The sequence below is a fragment of the Camelus ferus genome, chromosome 8, assembly GCF_009834535.1.
Source record: "Camelus ferus isolate YT-003-E chromosome 8, BCGSAC_Cfer_1.0, whole genome shotgun sequence".
Classification (NCBI taxonomy): domain Eukaryota; kingdom Metazoa; phylum Chordata; class Mammalia; order Artiodactyla; family Camelidae; genus Camelus; species Camelus ferus.
In genome coordinates this window covers 40,003,509-40,028,458 of record NC_045703.1, presented here as the reverse complement: position 1 = coordinate 40,028,458, position 24,950 = coordinate 40,003,509, and the positions used below count along the sequence as shown (strand labels likewise).

The following is a 24,950-nucleotide window of genomic DNA, read 5'->3' as shown; positions in this document are numbered from 1 at the left end:
GCTGGAGGGAATGCAAATTATACAACCATTTTGGAAGATAGTTTAGTGCTCTCTTAGCATATGGTCGAGGAATCATGCTCTTTAGTATTTATCCAAGTGAGTTGAAAACTTATGTACACTTATGTCCTGCACACAAATGCTGCAGTTTTAATCATGTTGCTAAACTTGGAACCAACAAATATATTCTTCAATATATGAATGGATAAATAAATTCTGGTACATCCATACAAAAGAATTTTTCTTCAGTGTTAAAAATGTGTGAGCTATCAAGCCATGAAAAGATATAGAATATTAAATTCTATTGCTAAGTGAAATAAGCCAATCTGAAAATTCTACATATTATGAAACTCCAACTACATGACTTTCTGGCAAACGCAAAACTATGGAGATAATAAAAAGTTCAGTGGTTTCCAGGGATTTGGGAGGAAGAGAGGGGAATAGATAGAGCACAGGAGATTTTTAGGGCAGTGAAACTATTCTATATCATACTGTAATGGTATATGTATGTCATTATATATTTGTCAAAATCCATAGAATGAACAAAACTAAGAATGAATCTTAATGTAAACTGTGGACTTTGGTGGATAATGATGTATCAGTATTGGTTCACCAATTGTAACAAATGTACAACATTAGTTAGGGATTTGATGATAGGGAAGATGGGGTATGTTTGGGGAGGGCATATGTGGGAAACCTCTGAACTTTCCATTCAATTTTGCTGTAAACTTTAATCTGCTCTAAAATTATTCAAGTTTATTAATTTAAAAAAATTGTATGGAAATCTCAAAGAATTAATCCACTAAGTGAATTTCAAAGTACTATATTTTGAGATTTTATACTATGAATAACAGAAGAATTTATTTTTAAAATCCTATTTATTTTTACCATAAAATTTTCTTATATCTGATTATATTTCTTCAAGTTTTCTATGTATATCCTCTCATAAAGTAAGTTTCATGTTTAAACACTTAGACTATATGAGACTTATTCTCAGATCCCACATAAATGTGTTTATAGATGATTTCTAATTAAGAAAAGAAGTTCAAAAGACAATATAGAATATGTACAATAAACATGATTGTCATAAAAAAGGAGAATGTGTTACATTTAAAATCAATGGATGATTAGAGATTTTTACAAAAAAAAAAGTTAAAATTAAGTATATAAATATAGGTGTGTGAGATTATTAAACACTGAAAATTCATCATCCAAAATTTCTTAGATAACAAAAAGCAAAATGCTAGGTAAATTTTAGGTTGAAATACATACATTTTTGTTTTTTTATCCATGAACATTGTCAAATACTGGCAATTTGATTTTACTTTGATACCTTAGCCAGGTTGGGATTGCAAATTTGGGGAATAACTAACCATGAAAGGTGATTATATGATTATTAGGCGATTCAAAAATAAGTTTCCTGAAAAATAAGTTTCCTAAGATTCAGCACAAATATGGCAAAAAAACAGTTATCGACTTCCTAGTATGTGCCAGACAACATGGTCTCTGCTTCAGAAAAAGTATTTGATAAGCTATGGCAGGCTGGCAGTTATGAAGAACACTGATATAAGGTGGTGATGCAAGTGTGCTCACTGGTCACTTCTAGGAGGCATCTGTGGTGCTGTTGACTGTATAATCCACTGTGCTCCCAGCACTTACTGTGGTAGTTCAGCTCTAACTTTTATTTTGATGGTCTAGATTCAAATTTCCCACTACTATATAGTAGCTGCGATGGTGGGCAAGTTTTTTACCTCTCTTAGCTACTATCATATTATAAAATCTAGATAATACCTGCCTCACTGGAACTGGTGAGGAGTTAAAGAGATGCCTCAGTCAGCTTGGGCTGCTAAAACAAAAATATCATAGACTAGGTGACTTGAAGAGCAGAAATTTATTTATAACAGTTTTGGAGGCTCAGATGTCCAATATCAAGGTGCCAGCCAGTTTGCTTCCTGGTCTGCAAACAGATGTCTTCTTACTATATCCTGTTATAGTGAGGGGTTGGGGAGAGAGAGAGAGAGAGAAAGGGAAGGAGGGAGAGCGAAAATTCCACCCATGAGGGCTTCACCCCCATAACCTGATCACCTCACAAAAGCCCCACCTCCAAATACTGTCACATTGGGTATTAGGCTTCAATGTGTGAATTCTGGGCTGACCCAAACATACTATTCATAGCAAGATTTTATGTAAAAGTACCTAGCCATACAAAACAACACTTCATCATTATATGTGAATGCAGGAATGACCAAGGCCTAGCTTTGCCTGCCCTCAAGGGAATCACAGTTTTGTAATAAAGATATTTTTCTTGAAAAACCGTGGGAACTTTGACATCTTAAATTGAACATGATTACATGAGGAAAATTTCACAGCTAGCAACATTTTCTTTTAAAAACAAAAATCTTTAGTGCTCAGAAAGCTAATTATAGGGTGTCCTAGTTTATCTCACTTCCTAAATATATAAAGGAGTGCTCATTTTAATTTCTTTTGAGTAATTGCATATTGCTGATTTTTCTAAAAGAGTTGGGCAGAGATAAAGTAAAATGCACCCCACTGAGGTACACTCCACAATTCTGATTAGCATTCTCTTCTTGCAGCCAAGCTATGCAGCTTCAAAGCATCATAATTATAAAGTTTGATCAGAGTTCAATGGAAGGAAAAGAATATTTAGATGATTTCAGGGAGTCCCTCAGTTAAGATAATTTGAAGAACTATATTATTATACGAAATTGTTTGTCAAAAGAACTGGAATACTTAGTCCACTGGACAAGACTTCCGCCCCCATGGTGATGGCAAGATACGCATTAAGCATGTTCTGTATTTGTTAGTTGTTTTGAATTCACAACTTTAACATGCTAACATAGCCCAGCTTGCTGGAACTACACAGTGCTTGAAAAATAGAAGGAAGCTTTTCAGAGATGTACATACAAGGTGTTAGATAGTATTATATAGTTGGTGTTTTCAGACTCACTAACTCTCCTTATTCTGTATTGATTATCCGTGTGACTGTCAGAGAACAATCTGATTTCACATATTTACAATTTCTTGAGGACTAACTCACCATAGTCTTCAAGTACCAACAACACTATTCAAATGTCATTCAAGCAAATTTTATATTATACTTTTTACTTAGATTGTCCAGAGATAGAAGATAATGTAGTTTACAAAATTATATTCATTTTTTAATTAAAAAAAATACTCATTGAAGTTTCCAAGATTAAAAGAAAGACACCAAATTACAAATATAATTGAATTGGAAATGTTTTAAATTAAGATTTTTAAACAGATTTTTTAGAGGAAAATATTTTAAAATGTTTAAATATGTGTGTGCCAGTCTTTAGCTTATAGAATAGGGAATGATTAAATGTATCATTAACACACAAAAAAAGTTAAAGATGGCTTCCCAACTAAGTCATACTTAATTACAAACCTAATGGACAGTGTCCTGAGTAAAATTAAACTCTGACAACATTTGACTAGTATTCAAAATTAGTATTGCATAAACATCCATACATTATATTTTTCGTTATGGGGATGATAAGCATAGTGTTTTAAACCATTTAGACACTTTAAAAATTCTTTTCTCTGTATTTTTTTTATAAAATTTATATTTTGGAGTTTGGAAAAGATATAAAAATGCTGTAAAATATCTTTTCTAAAATATCGCTGATTCTCAAAAATTATGTCCAAATGAACATAAAAGAATGACAGATGCATGTAGGGCATTCACATATTAAACATTTAAAAATAATGCAAATAATCACAATTAAATCACTTTGGGGGCAATATAGTATCACTTTAGGAAGCAATAGAGATGTTATAAAACAATTTTAACATTCTTGGTGCCATGTGATGCACATTAATAGTCATGATCTGAGAAATTATCTCATACCATTGAACTTACAGAGAGCTCTCTGTATGGTTCTTTAAAATTATTCTTTCCATCAAAACACAAACCAAAAAACTGATATTTTGATTTTATTCATTATGCTCATGGAACAATATCTCAAATCAGCAGGCAAATTATGTATCTTCAAAAGAGGAAAGAAAGAAGGTTTTTGAAATGATATTTTTGAGCACTTCAGTAGAACGAGCTGAGTAAGAATAGTTAAGAATTTTGAGTTTGATTCTTCACACAGCCAAGAGATCTGGACTGCCTGATGTTTCTGTTAGAATATTTTAAACCTTCCAGTTCCAATTTCTTTTTTACAATCTAGCTATACTTGACATTGACAAAGCCAAAATATTTCAACAGAAATATTTTTGTAATATCCTAATGGCACTAATAATAAATTGACAATGAATTTGATCTTTCAGAGCAATGAATAATAAATAATAGCCAAATCAAAGATATTATTAATTACTACCATTTCCTTTAAACACATTGTATGAGGTTCAAAATATTTATGTGCTGAGGAAGAACTCTAGTGCTGATTTCTTTTGTTACAAGATTGTCCATTATTTCAGTTTTTTACTTTGTCTGTTTCATGGGCTTTAAAAAAAAAATCTTGTAGAAGGAAATGCTATTGTTATATGTACATTTTCTCTTTTACAGGAAAATGTTAGAAGAAAAAGCAAATGCTATTTTCTATTTATTTTTCTTAGTTAGATATATTCAGGCCCCTAAGTTTAAAGAATCCTGGATTTATTGAAATTGAGTATTTTTCTCCTAAAATGAATAGTTTTTATCCAATAATTTATTTAAAAATTTAGCTTGCATTGCTATTTTGATCTCAGTTTGTGTGTGCAATTCATTTTTAAACACCTGGCAACAGCAAAATTTGTAAAATTAAGTTTTTTACTACCAGTATATGATTATATATCAATATAGGCAAATTATATGAGCTTGGATTTAAAACATGCAGGTAAAAAGTAACAGGATGTCAGTTTTTTTTAATTGCATATGTTATTAAGAAAATAACTTTTAACTTTCTGGTTTATTTTGCCTTTGTATACCTAGTTTATTCACTAGACCAAGTCTATCTATATGAACAAAGGAAATAAGGTTTGTTTGGGGCATTTAGAAAAATCATGTTACTGGGCATATTGATATTTGCCATTAACAAATGGGAATTCAGTCTGCCTTGCTTGTGAAGTGCTTTCATGTAATCTGCACTTCATCTGTATTTTCCACTGCTTGCTAGACATTTCCTTTTTGGGTATCTTGTTGACACTTGAAACACAATATATTCAAAACAAAGGTAGTATCTTCTTCCAAAGAACTCTGATCCCTATATTCCATACTTCAATTGATGGTAGAGTATCCTTCTGTAAACCAAGGAAGAACTCCAGGAGTTCTTTTTTCATCTGATCCTCAGCTTTAAATTAAAAAAAAAAAAAAATCTGACTTACACCCTACACCCGGATATACTATTAAATTAGCATTTCCTGGCCAGTGAGATTACAGTCAATTTAGGAGCCTAAACTGAAACAGCATGTTCTCAGTGAAAACCTTCCCCAGTTTTAAAAATAGAATTAATCATTTCTCTGTTACTTGTGCAGATCTACTGGAGAATTTATATTGTGCATGGTGCAATATTTTGCTGTTTATTATCTGTTTCCTGCACTGTTTCTGTGTACAAACCACTCCAAAACTTAGTGGTATAAAACTACAGCTGATTTTACCTCGTTCATGATTTAGAGGATCTGAAAGTCAGGAGTGATCAACCGAGCAGTTTTCACTGGGATATCTCGTGTGATTGTAGTAGATGCAGGCTTGGGCTGCAGACATCTAAACTCCCTGACTTCTGGATGTCCAGGACGGCTCCCTTAGATGGCTAGCAGGTGATGCTAGCTCTTGCCTGGGAGCTTAGCTGGAGCTGTTGACTGGATGGCCTATATGTCATCTTGCCAGCATGGCAGGGACAGCTGGAGTACTTACATGGCAGCCGGCTTCCCCCAGAGCTAGTGTCCTTAGTGAAGTAGAAAGAAATCACATGCTTTTTCCTGATTTAGCTGAGGAAGTCCACAACGGTACTTCCACTGTATCCTGTTGGTCACAAGTGACTCACACAGCCAAACTGACAGACTGCCCAGCCCATGCCTCCCCATTCTCTCTTCTGTCCTCCTAAAATATCCTTTCAGTTCTTTTCTCTAGGTCTAATTCCTTTCCATCTTTCAAGCTCTGCTTCAGTATCACCTGCCAAAGCCTTTCTGGATTCCATCGTTGAGCTACCAGAGCCAATGCCTTTGTGGTTGATTTCAGAGAGACTAGTTCAAATCCCAGGTTTCCCATTTAAGACCTACATGCCCTCGGGAAGGTTATTTAATCCCTTTATGTGAAAAGCAGGAATAAGAACAGGACCTACGTACCCTACAGGGTTATTTTGCACGTTGAATGACCAACCAGTACAGAACATTTCCTGTGACATATAGTAAGTAGACAATGTTAGCTATTATTCTTATATCGTCTTTCTCCAAAGCCCATAGCATTTTATTTGTGCGTTTCTGTGTCTACCATAGCCTTCCCCTTGTAACAATAATTTGTGGGCTTATTCTCTGTCTTCTGCATATTTAGCTCAATACGTTACAGGCAATTTAGCCCATTAGACACCTGTATCTTGAATATGAGTTCAGAGCCCCTCTGATTCTTTATGCCTCAGTGAACAAAACACATAAAACCTTGCCATTTTTTTCTCTGTTATTCCTTATAACCTTTTTTCCCCTATAATTCTTCTTGCAGAAATCAGAAAAGAAAGATCTGGGAAGACTTCTTCAGTTCTGAAGGCTAAAGGTAATAGAATCAATTTAACATAACATAAGAAATTTATTAGCAAAAACATCTGAATGAGTCCACAGTAAATTAGCATTATCTCCTTTACAGATTTGCAGGTCAAAATTGCACAGGTCACCCACATATATTTGAAAACTTGTGTTTATTTACCTGTCCCTCAAATTTCTTTCAGTTCTTCATGACCTTAAACTGCTCTGATTATCATTTCCAAAAGAAAGGAAAAAAAAAGAAAAAAAGATTTTTTTAAAGAATAAAAAGGTTTTTTAAAAAAGGTTAGAAGGAAAGAAAAGAATAAAAGGAAAATAGAAAGGACTTGCTTCCATGCCCTCTGTTTTTCTCCTTTCTACCCATTCATTAAACATGTATTTAGTGTGTAATGTTTCCAAGCACTTGCTAGTCACTGGCGAAACAAAGATGGCGAAGCTAAGAACAGTGGGAGGAAGACTTGGGGATTGGAGATCTGAATTCTGTTGTTTTCAGACTCTTCATCATATTCTGTCTGCTCAGTCTTGTCAGGTTCCTTGTTGCTCTGAAAAAGCATGACATTCTTATTTGAATTTTTTATTTCAGTCTCCTGAATGGACTGAATTTCCTCTCTGTCTGTCCAAATTTCGGGCCTCTTTCTAAGAATAATGTCCATATTAAGCGTCAAGCTTTCTCTATCGACTCCCTAATCAAGTCTGGGGAATCAGAGAAGGCTTTCCTGCAGTGTACTAAATTCAAGCATGAAAGACGAGGAGTTAGCCAGGCAAAGGCGTGAGGGCTGTCCGGGACAAGCACGGCAGCAGGGCTTCTGCTCTTTGCCAAACACACTGAAACCTACTTAATTTATTTTGTTTCTGCGAGTTTTGCTTGGTATCTCTATCCTAATAAACAAAGAAGCCAAGGTATAAATAATTTAAATTACTTGGTGTCGGTGTCAAACCATGGGTAAGAGGAAAAGGCAAGAATCAAAGTCAAGTCTGTCGGACTTTAATGCCCATTTATTTCATTTTAACACAGGTTCTCCTTGCTCCTTGTAATAGGACTTTTGTATTTGTATACTTCAGAGCACTTTTGCTTTGAGTGTAGAACTCATTACATAAGTTTGAAAATCCATTTGATATTGACACACTGGCTGTGTGTTGTGGAAAGTAGTCTTAGACCTTCTACTGTTGGGGTGACTTCCCTTAATTTCCACAGAGGGGCTCAGTCCATTTTTCTCCAGTGATTATCTGTTCTTACAGACAGACTCCTTCTTATCCTCCACTCTCAATTTATCTGATAGCTAGCAAAAACATTGCCCTTGCTTGTGTGAGAACTAAAGGTATTATTGAAAGACACTACCAGGAACATGAATATATACATGCAAAATCTAAACCTTCCCTCCTTTCAGCGTAGTATGAAATGCACTTATTTTGGTGAGCACTTATAAGAATACGTGGACCATATATTATTGTTCACCATGGAAACAACACAGCAGAAAAGTTGAGTCTTACCTCTAAAATTACCTTTCAGGCACAGATGATTATCAAAAATTTATACTACTACTTAAAGACTTCACTTTTGCTGAAGCCTAAACTGGTTGGAAATGGTGGTTGTAAACATTTGTCTCAGAAAACATTATCTGGGGAGATTTAAATCCACGTGGACCACTTTGCTAAGTAGGCTCCTGGAATCTCTGTTATTGTTGTTATTGTTATTAAAGTGCAATTGCAGGCAATTTCCTAGGGAAAACTTTTTCCTCAGTGTTAAATTCTCTACTATTTGCAAGATGTCTCCACAATCAGTAGAAATTCATGTATATAAAGGTCTACTGCATGTGATTATTGATTTAGAGCTGTTTAAAATGCACCTCTTTTTTAATTCAAGCTACGGTCATGCCCTCAAATATATTTGTTATATATAAGTTAGGTACTATTTTAGGAGAGTTGTATTGCCGCTTTCCCTTTGTTCTCTGAATATAATTTTTCATTACATAAAAAAATTAAAGTAAAAAGTACCGTATTACCTATAACATTTCAGGGACTTTAACCTCTGCAGTATTATTATTTCTAGAGAGGTTCTTGGAAGCCCGCTGCTGGGCTGTGGCAGAATCAGAATGCAGCGGTTTTATTTCACTGGAGCAGCTCAGAGGTCGCCTACCTTAGCTGGCCTCTCATGGATTCCACTTGCATGTACACATTAGAACCTGTACTGAAGCAATGCTATATTTCTAAAGTCAGAATTATTACACAGAAATCACCTGGGGCCACATTTACTGGAGATGTGATAACTATGAGTAAATTAGGCATTTAGAGAAACATCATTAGGCTTGTCCCTTTGTTTAAGGAGGTAGAGAGAGATCTGGGGATGGTTATTCCAAAGAAAAAAAGCAAGAGAAAGACACATCTCGCTGACTTTTGCTGCTGGTTCAGCTACTAACCTTCCTGGACTCACAGAGGCCCTCTCAACACACTCAAAAGAGGGCAGAGCCCTGCTTATGTGACTGAGACCACCCAGAAACTAGTGAACCCTATTAGCCACCCCTGTTATGGTTATATTCCTTCTGGCATCCACCCCTATCCTATTGCCTCTTGCTTCTTAAGCTGGTCTGACTTAAGTGAGGTTGCAAGATTCACCCATGGATGAAGGAGCTGCAAACCAAACCCAAATAAGACAACAAGGAGATTAATTCTCTTCCACTGAAAATGCAACAATAGTGCCCTTAAGTTCCTTTGGTATTGGGGTCATATGATGGACATTAGAATTACTGACCAGTTTTATGACTCAGGCTTTTGTACACTTGAATCTAATGCCAGAGGAGTCTCGGCAAACCTTACCTTCTTTCATATTCTGACACTCAGGACCATGCACCCCGGCTTCTATTTGTCTTCACCATACTTCCTGTTAGCCATTCCCGCTCATCAAAAAATAGCTAGGACTTTGAAGCTGATCCTCAATAATTTATTTGTCATGAACACTCACATTTTCATTACTGCCCTTGTCACTGGGGGTGATGTAGGGGAAGGGAAACCTGAAATGATCTTCCTATTCCTTTGTGAACTTCTCCATCTCAACCTCCCTGCCGGGTTATTTCGAGAGTTCCAAGCTATGTCCCAGCAACTTTACACATGTTCCAGATCTGAAAATCAAGCTTCATGAGCTTTCCTGGGGGCTCTTGATCAAAGGCAAAGAAACTACCATATTTGTAAAAACAACACATGCACGAAATGTGCTCTCCAGTGCTTTGCTCTTGATAAATAAGACAGATGAGTTGAAAAATGCACCAATAGTTGACCCAAAACAGTGGTGTATCTATCCTTCTTAATACAGAAGTGCAGAATTCCCATATAACACTCTCCACATTTTAGGTCATATTTGATATCCTTGGGTAGTTAGGGGCTGCTCAGACCAGCCTGCATACTTCTTAAATAGGTCAAACCCTTCGAAGTCAAAAAGGACACTGAGAAGAAACGAAATGCAAGGAAGCTGGTGTAGGAGATGACCCAGCTTGGGAGAAAAAGCATCTTCCCATTAGCAAATTTGGAAATAAAAATCATTTCTATTTTATGAAGACTTTCTCCAAATTTAAAGTGGTGGATTTATGACCTTAAAATACCCTATAAAATATTTCTGGTTTTCCACCCTTTCTTTCCTTCTCCACCAAAATCAAAGCAGTCTGTGTGCCCTCTGCTTTGGTCTTGTACTTTAAAACTACTTTACCCTCATAGAATCTTATACAGACACCCATTTAAATCAACATGCTGAATCTTGAATTCTGAAGTTCCAGGCATTATGCTTTCCCACCACTGGGCATCTGTCCCCACCATCACTTCTCATTTCACAATACATTAATTATTTTTGGTTTAGCCAGGAAATGCAAAGCAGTAAATTACCCCCATTGGCTTGGGGGGAAAAAGTTAACGAAGCTTCTCAGTGTGTTTATTCAATTCATGGCTCTTGATTTCATCTTCACATGCTGAAATATAGAAAAAAATTGACCCTATTTATTCTTAACACAATAAATGGCAACACAGACATTTCTTTGCCACCAAAGCCATTTTTCAAAATTCTACAAGCATATGGATATGTAAGGCTATAATTTAGCTACCGAAAAAATCTTGCTTTGAGGAGCACAGTCCTTTCCATAGAGCCTGGAAATCCATTCCTGACACAATCCAAACTCACCTGGACTCAGTGAATTCTAAGTGATTGCTTGAGTAGCTTATCCATTTACAAGTATCCTACCATATTTTCTGCATTCCACCCCAAACCATAGGTAGGAGTAGAAAAAATGGCTGGAAGGATTGATTTCTTCCTTTCCTTCCTTTCTCACTGCATTGTATGTCATTTTTGTTAGAAAAATAGATACTGAGATTTAATGTTGCAGAAAAGGCACAAAACTGTTTTTATCATTAATTTTTATAGGTTGTTGAGGAAGTATAATGTTCATGTCATTGCTCATATGTATGTCTGAAACCTATAATATGATCAGGATCATTTTGTATTTGAACCTAGTAGGATAAATGAAGTTTTGCTTGACTTACTTTAACTAAGGACCACATATTTAAGACATTGGGAATTCATAGATGAAACTGTCTCAAAATTTACTTTAGCCTTATCCTTGAAATTTGTTTGACTTAAGTCTGATGACTAAAACACCACATTTACATGATATATGCAGAGTTTCCACTTGATTGTTTATTTTTCTTGAAAAAAAAAAAACATAGCCTGAAAGAGATAAACTAAGTGCTGATTTTAACAGTTTTGGAAGACTTGGATGCTGAAGTCATGTACTTTTTAAAATTACAGATAAAGCAAGTTCCTACCCATCCAAATACTCATCTTCTTAAATGAACATATAGATTGATACCCATTCAACAATTTACATTTCTTTTAAATAAAAATGGTTAGAGGACAGCTTGTTGTACTCTGTACTGTTCTTTCTTTGTCTCTGTATGATTAAAATTGCTTTCTGAAAGAAAGCACCATATTATTTCCATCCAGGTTCGCCTTACTATAGCTCATTGACTCCATTATATATGTGTTCTCAAATCTTTTGATCTTGGTTTTAAATAAATGTTCAATATTTCTTTCCAGAACCTGTTAAGGGGAAAGAAGTGAAAGTTCCAGCTTCCCTAAAGGAAAAAGGTATTACTCTATAATGAAATGTGAAAACACATTGATCTGCCTGTAGCATATGCAGTAATTTGCAATAAATAATACATCATTTATTTTTCATACTTTCAAAACTATAACTTTCATATGCACTTCTAGGCTCTTGAGCTAAGGAAAAATAACTTGTTTCCTATTATAAAATTCTAAATTGTACTATGAAACAACAAAGGAAAGTGTAGCTGTGTCAGAAATGCTAAGAAAACTTTTAAAATGTATGTGCTGTTCTGATTCCACAGTCTGTAGTGGAAAACTACATTTTATAAATATCCCAAGGTGAATCCTATTAGGGATAGCCGTGGAAACCAAAGATTTAAGATACTAAGAAATAAACTTTCTCAGTGATAGCTTGCCATTCTGTAAGTTCAGATACAGTAAAATCCTAAACAAATTGTATAGCTAGGAGGAACTTAGAGATAAACTATTGTCCAAAGCTCTCATCTTATAGATAAATAAAACTGAAATAGTCAAACCTCTCAAAGGTAGTGTAATTTGCAGCAGACCAGCATTAGAACTCTGATCTCCTAAATCAAGCCTGTGATCTTGCTAATGCATCTTATGGCACCTCCAGCCTTCCTATTATACGAGGCTCAGAGTCATGTGGATTCTGATATTACGTGCACCAAGTTATGTTCCCCAAAATATCAGGAAGTTTGTTAAGTCCAACATAATATCCCAGTACTTTCTGTGGGCATGGTAACATAATCCCAATTGTCCAATATTTCTTGTTGTCAAAATGACCATGTTAATGAACCAGTGAAACCATGAAATGTACCTGCAATAGTGACTGTTAAAAATAGAGCCTGTTTCTACATTTACCCTGAAGAGATGAGCTGCATTAACTATTAACTAATATATAGGAACTTAGTGGTAAAAATTCCAATTTACTGAGTTTTTCTTCTTCAAAAAAAAAAGACTTTTGGTGAACTTGTGTAAGCATGTGTTGGAGCTGGGAGAGCTGTGGAAGAGCAGTGGGAGGGGAAGCTGACGGAAGACTCAATAAGAGAAATGAAGGATGTGTGGAGAGGCTCCATTAGACAGTGTAGCCATGTAAAAAAAAATACCCTTAAGTCATACTTTCTTAATTTTGCAACTAATTTTAAATTAAACAAAATTATTATTTAATGAAACACAAGAGCAAAACATGATTTTTTTCTCAGCCCACATAGGTACTTGATTTTTTAAAGCAAATGTTTAAAGCAACAGAGACTCTAAACCCATTAAGGCATTTATGTTTCACTTTATAAAAATATCATCATATCCCCAATTTTATTTTTATTGTCACATATGTAATAGTTATCTTGGTGTTTATGCAATTTTATGTTATTCTGGCAAAATATGTAAATTAGGGTATTTTGCTCACAAGAGAATTCTTTCATACTATGCAAAATGTCCAATAAGCAGCAAAACATTATTACACTGTGTTATTTAAAGGATGAATCAATTGTGAAGACTAATGAAATTTCTTTGGATTTAGTTAAGCACTAATTTATTTCTTTACAATAACTCTAGAGTTCTTTAACATCATCAGATTGTTGATTGCAATAGAAATTTAGGTAAAAGTCTAAATTGAATAGATTTGATGCCATCAAGTAATTCAGTCGTTCAATAATGTTGTAATTCTTTGCCAATCCAAGATAGAAATATCAAAATTGAAGAACAGATAGGAATATTATAAATTTCCACATTTTTTATAAAAGAATTGCAGTGCAAAGGGTTTTCCCCCAATAGAAATGTATGTGGAATATATATACAAAAAAATAATAATTTAGATTTCCCCTAAAAACACACGATGCTAATTTGAGTCTTTAAACACTGGAAAGGATTTCCTCTCTCTTCTTCCTTCCATCTTTCCAGGTATTGTTTTTTTATCATCGATCCCAGGAGGTCAGTGTAGTACCAGCCAGTGATGGTCACAGATAATGGTGGTGGGGAAGGCAGCATTTTGGAAAAGACGCATTTTTAAAGTTACATTTTCGTTCCAGTAATACTGAATTTTCTATGTTACCGTACCATTTTCTTCCTAATTCCTAATTTTTTAATGGCAAGTATGTGTCGACAACAGTTTGCATAAAGCATCAATTAAATGCCCACCCAGACTGCTATTGTCAATATTGCTCTATTATTTCTTTTAGAAATTGAGGCTCCAAATAACCACTTGAGTATATTTAATTAGCCTTTTTATTTTGCCATTTAAAGTGACCATGACCTCTGTTAGAAATGTGCTAGAATATCACTGGAGCTTTGAAATTTTATGCAAGGAATTTCATCATTTGTTTTTCTCCAAACAACCAAAATTCAGGCCTGTGGCGCTAAATGTGAATGACAGGCCTTGCACATTTTGACAGAAAGTGTAGCCATGATATGCAAAGACTTTCACTTTTCACCTGTGACCAGTGGGGTCACATTAGGCTTTCTTTCCTTAAAGGGGGTCAGCGTCATCTCACATAGATCAGAACAGCTACAATTCAAAGACTCCTTGCTAAAACAGAAATCAATTTTAAAAGAAATCTTGTTCGATTAAATGTTTAACATCTCTTCTTTAAGCAAACAAAGGGATTCTTAAAAGGCTTCATTTAATGTCCACTAAAGGAGCATCAGACAGAACGGTAACATCATTCACACTTAAATGAGAAAACTCACAAATACATAGAAATTTAACAACATATTCTTGAAAACCTAACGTGTCAAGGAATAAATCAAAAGGGACATTGGAAAATATCCTTAGACAAAAGAAATTGAAAATACAACATACCAAACTTAGGGGATGCAAAAAAAAAGCAGTTCTAAGAAGTACATAGTAATAAACGTCTACAGTAAAAAGGGAGAAAAATTTCAAATAAACAACCTGACTTTATACTTCCAGGAACTGGGGGAAAAAAAGAAGAAATTAAGCCCAAAGTTATCAGGAGGAAAGAAATAAAGATTACAGCAGACATAAAGTAGAGAATAGAAAAATCAACAAAACAAGAGGTGTTTTTTAAAAAGACCAACAAAACGCACAAAACTTTGGTTAAGTTAAAAAAAAAAAAAAAGAAAGAGTGAAGAGCCAAATAAATAAGAGTTGAAAGAGGACACATTATAACTGGTGCTACAGAAATTTTAAAACGATCATAAAAGACTACTACAAATATTTTTATGCCAACAAGTTGGACAATCTAGAAGAAATGAATAAATATCTAGAAAACATACAATAGCCAAGACTAAATCATAAAGAAAATCTGGACAGACTAATAACAAGTAAGAATATAATCAAAAACCTCTTAAGGGAAAAAAAGAAGTCCAGAACCAGAAGGCTTCATTAGTGAATTTTACCAAACACTTAAAGAATGACTGACAATTTTTTCCTGAAGAATTGTTTAAGCAAAAACTGTGCCAGTACCAGCAGCACTTTTACTCTAAAGCAGCGACTGACAGTGTGACGCTTGTCCTCTTGGGCCCATTTTGTCCAAATGCCAAGTTGATAGAATTTTGGAATGGAAAAGGGTTATGCATTGGTAAGAAAAGCAGTTGAGACTGCCAGAATTCTCTCTATAATCATTGGCTTTACAAAATTAATGTATCCAAGCACTGGGGTTTTTTATTTCCTTCATCCAAAAAAAAAAAAATCAATGTATAGCAATATTATATGTAATAGCAATATATATGTGAGATATATGGACGATTATAAGTGAAAAGCCCCAATATTCCTGCTTGGCGTGCTTTCCTTTTCACCCTTCATTAAGAGGGACAGAGTGGAAAGAGAATGACTCACTGTCACTCTGCATGTCCATTTTTCTTGTCACTCCAAGCCACCTTATGTAAATATTCTAGTGTGCTTCTCTCCTTGATGGGAAGTTTTTAAAAATGTCATAGCATTTTATTTATTAATTTACTTTTATTTTTACTTCTCTTGTTCACACTTTAAAAAGCTTGAAATGTGTTATTTTTCAAATAAGGTCATTTGAAATTATTTTCATTTGTTTAATCAGATACAGGATGAGCCATACTTGTGACCTTTGACCTTTTATTAACATAACTGATTATTCTCACTTCAAATTAAAGAAAATGAATGCAGATGCTCAGAGAAATAAGTAAGAACCTAGTTTAAAACTGACTCCTCCTTGATAAAAAAAAAAAAAAAGAATGTCTTCTTATTTACCTTGGCAAGTGATTTTTGCACAAGTTTCTGAGTCATTTGACTGGTTTAAAGTCAACTGGCTCATTACCTGAAATGTATCCAACCAGCTCTCCTGCCACCTTCAAATAACATCACAGGACCTTGTTCTGACTGACTCTTCTTTGTGTGACCTAAAATATGTTCAGCCTCCTCCAATTATTTCTTACTTATTTCAGTGCACACTCTTCATGTTGGGAAGCTTCAGGGAAGGAGAGAATAATGAGGCACGCATAGCAAGACATAAAAGGAAGATTAGATAAAGGCAGAGTGACATGATCAGGACCGCGGTACATTGTATTTAGCACATACCAAAGACAAAGGAGCATGAAAATGAAATGATAACAGAATGAGGCAGGGAAAATGTATGCATTTATTCTGCACTGCAAAGAGAGAATGCCCTCTGGCTCATTTTGTGTTTTTAGTGTCCGCTCAGCAAACTTTCCCTGTAAGCATCAAAGTCCTATGGGAATTTTGCCAAGAAAGGTTTGCAGAATCAGGTCTTAGGCAGAAAGTATTGAGTCATGCATTAAGCGCTTATATTACAAACTAGAGCTATTTTAAAACTATACCTATAGCAGCTTGTAAAGCGTAACTGGTTTTTCTTGTTGACCTAATGGGAATGAGAGGTGAGAGACTGACAGACACACACAGACACAAATGCACAGAGAGAGCGTGTGTTGAGGGAGGGTATTTGTGTGTGTGCATATGTGTTATGGAAAAAGCACTGTGCCCAGTTATTTGAGACTCTGGCTTCAGCTTTGAAATTACCGGTTACAAACTAGTTAATTCACTTAGTTACTCTGGCTAGTTATAGCTGACTGGAACAAATTAAATATGAAAATCTGCAGATAATATACAGCAGTGTCAAGTGTCCTAGTGGGTTCGTTCTAACGGGCTTTTCCATCCAGGTAAAGTTTTGGTTAATGCAACGGGGATTCCACTTTATATATTGGTCTACACCATCTAGAAGGGAAGCTTCTAAGTCTGATGTTCTTGGCATTTTGAAACCACATTTTAAATTGTTTTGTATCAGTAACAATTTTTGAGTGTTAGTATAATATTCTAGGGGTGTCTTAGGCCCTGAGGCTCCAGAGATGAACAAGACAAAATCCCTGTCCTCAAAGATTTCACAATACTTAAAAAAGAGAGCCAAGAAAGAGTAAAAGTGGAGTGGCCTCCAATGATGCCTCAGACGAGACATAGTAATGGTTTTATCCAATCCGTGGATACCTATGATTTAGGTATTAGTACATGAGGACTCAGGAAATATTTGTTAAATTATTCAGTCTAATCATAGCCACAGATACACCAGCTAATTATCATTGTTCGCATTTCATAAGATGAGAAAATTAAAGTTTAGAGCGTTTAGATGTCTTACATTAGATCGTTTGGTTAATAAATAGGGAGATACATTTTTAAACTGAGGAATTTCTTGTTCAGCTGGTTTGTGTCTATTTTTCTCCAACTGCAGTGCAAAAATGATCTCTGCAACTCCTTGATTTGGATGAGGCTGGGCGATACTTGAGCACGCTGTCACCTCGCCCCTTTATCATGCATGAAGGCGTTCCTCCGTTCCAACCAAGGCTAACACTGATTTAGAAACTCAAGCAGGAAAAATAAAGCATAGGGAATACATGAGGCTTCATAACCATATGAACATGGTTAAATAAGAGGAAGGGGAAATACTAACATTCCACGGACTACTGAAGGAGAGGAAGACAGAAATAAGATGGAAGGTTGTGGAGTAGAGAGTGTCAGATGTTGATTCTTTGCATGACCTCACAGGACAGGTTTTTCTTTTGGAAGTCTATGAACTGAAGAAGTTCCAGATCAAACTGAAAGGTGGTCAGGTCTTGTCTTTCTCACTGTTGTCTTTACCCGGATCACAGAGTAATGTGTTCACAGCAGATGAAATCAAATGCTCCCTATTAAAACAGACCTCATAGTTGCAAATTCTTCTTAAGACATGGTTAAGAAGAAATATGAGTTCAATGAGGATTCTCCCAACTCCCAAATTTTGTAGCCAGGCTGATTGCTGTGACAGTTCTTTGACCCATGCAATAATGCCTCAAGCAGAAGACAAAATGTGAAAGGGGATGTGTGTGTGTGTGTGTGTGTGTGTGTGTGTGTGGTGTGTTCTGCATACCATTTGTTGTTAAATAATATAAGGAGGACACAGTAAAGTTGTGTATGTGCTCATGTGTATGTAATAGCAGTGGTAGCAGATTTTCATCAAAAAATGCAAATGGTTACTGAAATGATGTCAGACTCATGGGTTTAGAAGAAGTTTATAAATATTACTTTAATATAGCTTTGTTTTTTAAAAAAATATTTATATTTAAATGTATTTTATTTAACATGATGGTAGAAAAATATAAGAAAAATAATTTTAATTATCAGTAAAGAGACTAACATACACTGCTTTGTATCTGACTCTCTTCTAAGTCCTTCACATGTCGTGTTCAATTTAATTTTCACAGCAATTCTTTTTTTTTATTATTGTGAAAATTGAAGCACTGGAAGTGATTTGCCCAGGTCACACAGCCAGCTGAGGTGGATTTGGAACTCATGCCTGGCAATGTGACCTGCTTCCTTTGCCACCAAGCTTTCCAGATCCCATAGGACCAAAACTCACATACAGTTGGCTAGGGATAACAATGCTGAAGTTCCTTTGTATATTTTACAAAAGTAGGTTTGGTGATCTGCTTTTAAATGTGAAATTTCTCATGCCTTTAAATATCGAGTACTACTCCAGGACTGAGTGAGACAGCTATCAGTATCCAATTTATCTAATTTAACTGGCTTGATTTAGGAAACTGTTTATATGATTCATGATTTAATGACTGGCTGAAAAAAATCAGCAACCTCAGTGACTTAATTGCTCATGTCAATCACAATCTTAATGACTCTGTTAGTAGTTTGTACCTATAAGATGTAGTACGTGGCTTACTATGTAGTTTTTATGAACAAAATGTTTAAATGCTTTCATTCTATCTCTATCAACCGGTGGTTATAGCGGTGTGCTTAGAAGTGCTTAAAGTTTTGGAGTTGGAAAAAATCAGCATTCAAATACCAGTTTTTCCATTTCGTAGGGAGTACACACTTAGATGAGTATTAAGCCTCAGTATTGTTATCTGTAAAGTGGGTATAATACTAGTATTTACTTAATAGGAGTGGTAAACGAGGATTATATAAGGTAATTGGTCATTTGTGCAACAAATATTTATTGATCCCTAGTCTGTGTAAAGCACTGATCTAGGCACTACCATACAGCAGAGAAAATGAAAATTCATCCCAGGACTCAAGCAGTTGATATTCTACTGGGGTTAGAGAGCTAACAAACACATGAATATTTAATATTCTATAAATAAATTCTAGATGATGCAGATATACACTTAGTATATGCAGAAAGTACAAAACATCGCTAGTTACAAAATCAATAATAATTATTATTATATTTTATTGCACATATAAGGCTGTGCTGAAGAAGCGAATGTGATAATGAGAACAAAAAAGATTGGGAAAAGAAAAAGCAGTGGCATTCAGCATCTACCTTGCAAAGTATTTAAAATGGAGACATTCTTAAAAGAATGCATATTCTTGGAATTTGTATGTTGCGTAGATTTCTTTCTTCTCATTTTATGAAGACACAGCAGAGACTCCTAAACAGAGTTGATCTCCACTGCTGCGCTCCTCTGGCTCCAGCACGTGCGTGCTGAAGTTTTGCTTGGCCTGCTTTCCTTGAGACCATAGTGTTGATGACATTGAAAAATCCTTGATGAATCTCCCCTCCCCAGGCCCATCAGCAATGTACGTTTCATAAGTGAAATCAACAGCCTGGAAGAGTCAGCGCTGCATAGGAAATGGCAGGCCGCCTGCCCCAACCACTCAGCATGGGGGTTGCTTGATTCCATGGTTCTGCAGTTCTTGTGTGTGGAGCCAAAAATGAAGGGCTCAAGTGAAAAATGTTTACAGAAACGAGATTTTTTTAAAATTACACAATAATAATCAATGATAAAAATGTTAAACAGTATAGTTTGGCTGAAAATATGTTCCCAATCCTTCTTTCTGGCCTCCAGGTCTCAACCTTCAGCATTTATCATTGTTTTTAGTTTTCCTGAAACTTCTCAATGAAGCCTTTTGACTTAACTTTAAAAATGTATATATGTATCTCTATATATACATGCGGATGTATATATAGATGTTGTTTTTATATAACTAAGAACAGGCATCCAGATATGACTCAAAAATTAAGGACTTAAACTTCAGTAGAAAAGTCATCTGCAAAATGAGGGCACTGAGTTCTTAGTGACCAAATAGACTAATAAGAGAGATTTCACTTTAGAAATCCTCATATATCAATTCCTGCTTTGCATATTCAAGAGTAAAGCCCCAATTCTATAAAAAGAAAAGAAAATTACATTGAGAGATCATTTAAGTTTATGAGCATTATTTTAACATAGGTAAGCTCTTTTCATACATAATTCTCACATCAATTTTACAATATTGTTTTCTCCATTTCATCAGTGACAAAATTGAGACTTGAAGTTTTAAATAGCACCCACAGTCACAGAACTAAGAAAACAAGCTTGCTTTTAAAGTCAGATTTTGTGATCCAAGAGCCTCCTTTACACACTGTCTAGGAACTCGTAACTTGTGAGGTTATCTTGTTAGTGTTGTTCACGTAACACCAAATAGGTAATAGGTCTATCATTGTGAGAGGGTCCACAGCCATGTGCATGTTGAATAAGAGTGGTTATAAAATTCTATGAACAAGGCAGAAGTCGCTTCTGATTGTATTGTGCTCATAGCTGATAAAAAATATTCCCTATAGCTTTTACTTTTTACAAAAGATCTTTTGACAAACATTAAGGGTAAAATGATTCCACGTCAAGATTACAGTGGCAGTGTGATTGACAAGGGAGGGAACCAGGTGCAGAGTGAGGGGCAAAGCTCTTTCAAATAGACAGCTCTTCGTGGTGAGCAAAATGCCTACGGACCCCATCCGAGGGCACTGAATTTTTATCTCTAATTCTAGAGGCATGAGATGAATCAATTTCTCCTAGGACTGCAGATACACAAGAGGGGGCATTTCCTCTTTCTACACTCAGTGTTTTGTTCACTCACCCATTCATTCTGCAATATTTATTGATTGTATACCATGTGTTAGATATTTGACCGAATGCTGATATTTGAGTAGTAAACAAGACCCAGCTCTTGTCCTTATGGAACTTAAATCTAAAGAGGGGATACAGACAATAAATAAAAATTAAATAAAATTGTAGACCAAAATTTTATATAGCATTAAGGCACATAGAAATCATTAAAAGAGCTTACATCCTACCCAGTTAAGTAGACTGTGTTAACTAAAAAGAGAGAGAGAGATGTGCCAGGGAGAGTGGAAGTGCAATAATAGTGCAGATAAATCCCTTTGTACAGGATGTGCATTCAAGCATTACAAGAAGCAGACTGTGAAGGGCTATGTAACTCTTTATTATATAAAATTCTACAGTTAAGCAAATGAGCTTTTATTTTTCCTTATTGTAACTCTGGAAATTGAGACTCTATTAGGCTAAAACCCAAATAAAGCTGGTCAGCACTGTTCCTGACACAAAGTCTGCACTCAGTGATATCCTAACCATGAGATCAGTTTTTCTGCTGTTTGAAGGAAGGAAAAATTGTAATGTACCAGAGCCTTCCCATTAATCAAAACAGGACTTTATGCCAAGAGAGAGGAGCTATGAGGCCAAGGCAAAATTATTTAAAGAAGAGGAAGGACTTGGGGACATGAAGATATAGTCAATTATTACGGTGGTTGGGATAGCGTTATGAATATTCCTTGGATAGCTCAAAAAACTATGTACTTATCCTATACTGATATGAAGTTAGAATGCAGAGTTTCTGGACAAAAGCTATTGTCCTAGGACACTAATAAAGCAAAATACTTGATTTTAATGTGTTTATATTATCATACTGAAGTTAAGCCAATTTAATTTATTTTACAAGATTAATAACGAATACTAGAATAAACAAATATACAAATTTGAAGTGATTAAATTAACCACCAGATGGCGCTCCATGAACTTAATGTATGTAGTCAAAAATAGAAAATTGCTTAAATTGGGCAAATTAGGAAAAATTACAATACTTTTTTTCCTGAGCAGTTTAGGTTCATTTCCTTATTTGCAACACTTAGGGAATTTATTAATCATAAGAAATGGGCTCTTATTAAAGACAAAATGCCAAATTCCTTGATTAGTGAAACACTTTTTTAGCAAACTGGATTTTAAATCAAAGTTCTTTCGCTTAAGTTACTTTAAAAAGTTTGCTACAAATAACATGTTCCATTGTATACTGATTAAAGTGTGTAACTATGATTGAAATTGAAGACAAATGAAAAAAATCTAGTAAACTTGCCTATTGTTCCACTGTTTTCCTTACGTGCTTATTTTTTTCTTATTTGTTTGTTTGTGTGTGTACATGTAAATGTTTTACCCCAGAACCTGAAATTAAAAAAGAAGAAAAGATGTCCAAAGCAGGTAAGAACACTTTGTAAGATTTACATACAAATATGTATTCTGTTTGTAATGAACAGGATTTGTTTTATAATCAGGACTGTGTAAGGCCTTGAGATGCTGAAAACATTGAAAAAATACTTGTGTTCCCACCCACCCCAAGTATTTTAATTGTAATAAGCAGTAAACAAATGTATGCTAAAATTAATATAGATTCTGTTTTCTGGTAGCAAATTTTGGGTAAGTTTGTCAAAGCATTAAAACTGTTAGCATACGCTGCTCCTTATTTATCTACTGGGCAATTGAACACTGTTTACAATGTGCTAAGGGAACAATCTGAATTTCAGAGGAATTAGCCAGATTGTGACAAATGCCTACACCTTATTCTTATAATTGTTGAACCTTATGAAATCACCTATACTCAACCATCTTTTACCTTAAAAACAGCAGTTTAATGTGGTTCAACATAACAGATTCAACCATTTTCTTTCCCACTAATTAAATATCCGGATATTCTTTGGAGGGGTAATCCATGGTCTTATTGACAATTAATCTGAAAATTGGAATACTTTTAAAAGAGATTTCCTGAAAACAATTTCTATAAGAAAGGAAGATGCGATTAGCTGGTCACTCTTAAGACAGGTGTTAAAAATTAGAAAAAGAAATATCACAGAATAAAGTGCAGAAAAAAAGATTAAAATTCCTGAGGAAAATTCCAATTAATTACAATCTTTCTAGGGCTGATACTATCCCAAATATTTTGTATATTTATATGTCTATGTCTACATATGCAAAAGAAGAATTGTATCTATACCAGATACTCATATCATTGGTCTTAAGATATTTGCATATAGTCATTTTTACAGATTTTAACATATATTTAATTAATTCTTGTTTTACCCTTTTATGTACAGTTAAATATTAATGTGAATTATTGTCACTTCTACTGAAATTACTGCCAACATATCAAAAGGAATTGTTCAAGTGTTTTCTTACTTTTCGTAAATGAACATAGTCATTTTAAGTGACTTAATAAAATCTGAAAGTATGCATTCTCTGAAAGATAAATGGAAAAATGAGCAATTTTAAACAGTAGGAAAAATATATGATATTGACAAAATGACATATAACAAAAGTTATAATTGAGCTTTAGATATATCAGCAGAGAAGGAAAAACGATGTATAAAAATTGCTCTACACGGTTGTTAGCACTCTTACCAGAGTCAGGGAGGGACTGCTGATCAGGTAAAAAAAGATGCATGGTGTTGCCCCTTTCTGTAAGGATAACATTGTATTTTATACTTTACTTTACTGTGGGTATATATTGGAAAGAGTAATGCATGCACTATAAATGTCCTATTATTAGTTTACATTAAACATTTATGTTTATTTTTAGTCTTCCTATAAAGAAAGAAAAATCAGCATTAAAGGTAGCTTTTACTATAAAATACAAATAATTTACAATTTATTGAAAACATATTATGCTAAAATCACTGCTGTATGTCAAGAATTGTGTTTGGTGACACAAAATTTAGAAACAGGTGATAAGCTACTATTTCCATCCCAAGAGAGTATGATCAAGTTCCTGGACATGACCTATTGAAAGATGGCTACAAGGCAATTAGCTATATTAGCGAAGAGTGCTCGAGTTGTCTAGGGAGGGGGGCATTCCTGTAGTCAGTGAAAACTTCAGGGACACAATGGCTTAAGCTGGGATTTTAAGGACACGCAAAAGCATCTGAGACAGGTAGGTGATTATAAAGCATGGTGGAAGAAGTACTAGCTTTATAGTAGAAAGACATGAATTTCATTCTCTTTGCCACTTGCCAGGGGTGTAACTTTACTTAACATTTCTGAGCTTCAGTTTTCTTCTCTATTAAATAAAGGTCATCATACCCACCTGATAGGGAGGTTATAAAAAAATAGGGTTGTTGTTTGCCAAGGGGTTCAACTTCTGTAAATGGTAGCTGTATTTAGGAGCTAAGCCGGAGGTAGGGATGCTCATGGCGTAAGCAGAGGACAGTGAGGAGAGGACCAAGGGCCAAAGGAGATTCCAGGGGTCACATGAGTTCAGAAGATGGTATGACTGCAGTAGTGATGTGTAGCCCTGTGAGCGTGGTTCTGGGAATCTAGGAAAGGGGGCTTAGGAAGCCAGAATGAAAAATTTAGGAGTCTTAAAAGGTGACTGAGAAGAAAGTGGTATCATGAGTCTTATAATGTTATGCAGGGTGAAATCCTATAGAAAGAATTTTGAATTGGAGATTTGACACAAGAACTTTTATAGTAATCTAAGTATGATAAAGTAGAGATGGGAGAAATTGATACCTGGAGGTACAGAGAGGCAGCAATAAGGAAGTGAATTTTGTTTAAAGATTATTTATAGCCATCCTAATGTTCTGTGTGGAATTATTAG

The 24,950-nt window shown here is 34.9% G+C and overlaps 1 protein-coding gene across 1 annotated transcript in view; it reads left to right on the top strand.

Annotated features, from left to right (window-relative positions):
• The window catches only part of TRDN (triadin), a 303,753-nt gene that overhangs the window by 226,400 nt on the left and 52,403 nt on the right, over positions 1 to 24,950 (top strand). Inside the window, exons 22-24 of the mRNA XM_006189572.3 lie at positions 6,677 to 6,727; positions 11,789 to 11,839; positions 22,523 to 22,561. Coding sequence (XP_006189634.2) covers positions 6,677 to 6,727; positions 11,789 to 11,839; positions 22,523 to 22,561 — 141 coding nt within the window. The remainder of the gene's footprint in view (positions 1 to 6,676; positions 6,728 to 11,788; positions 11,840 to 22,522; positions 22,562 to 24,950) is intronic.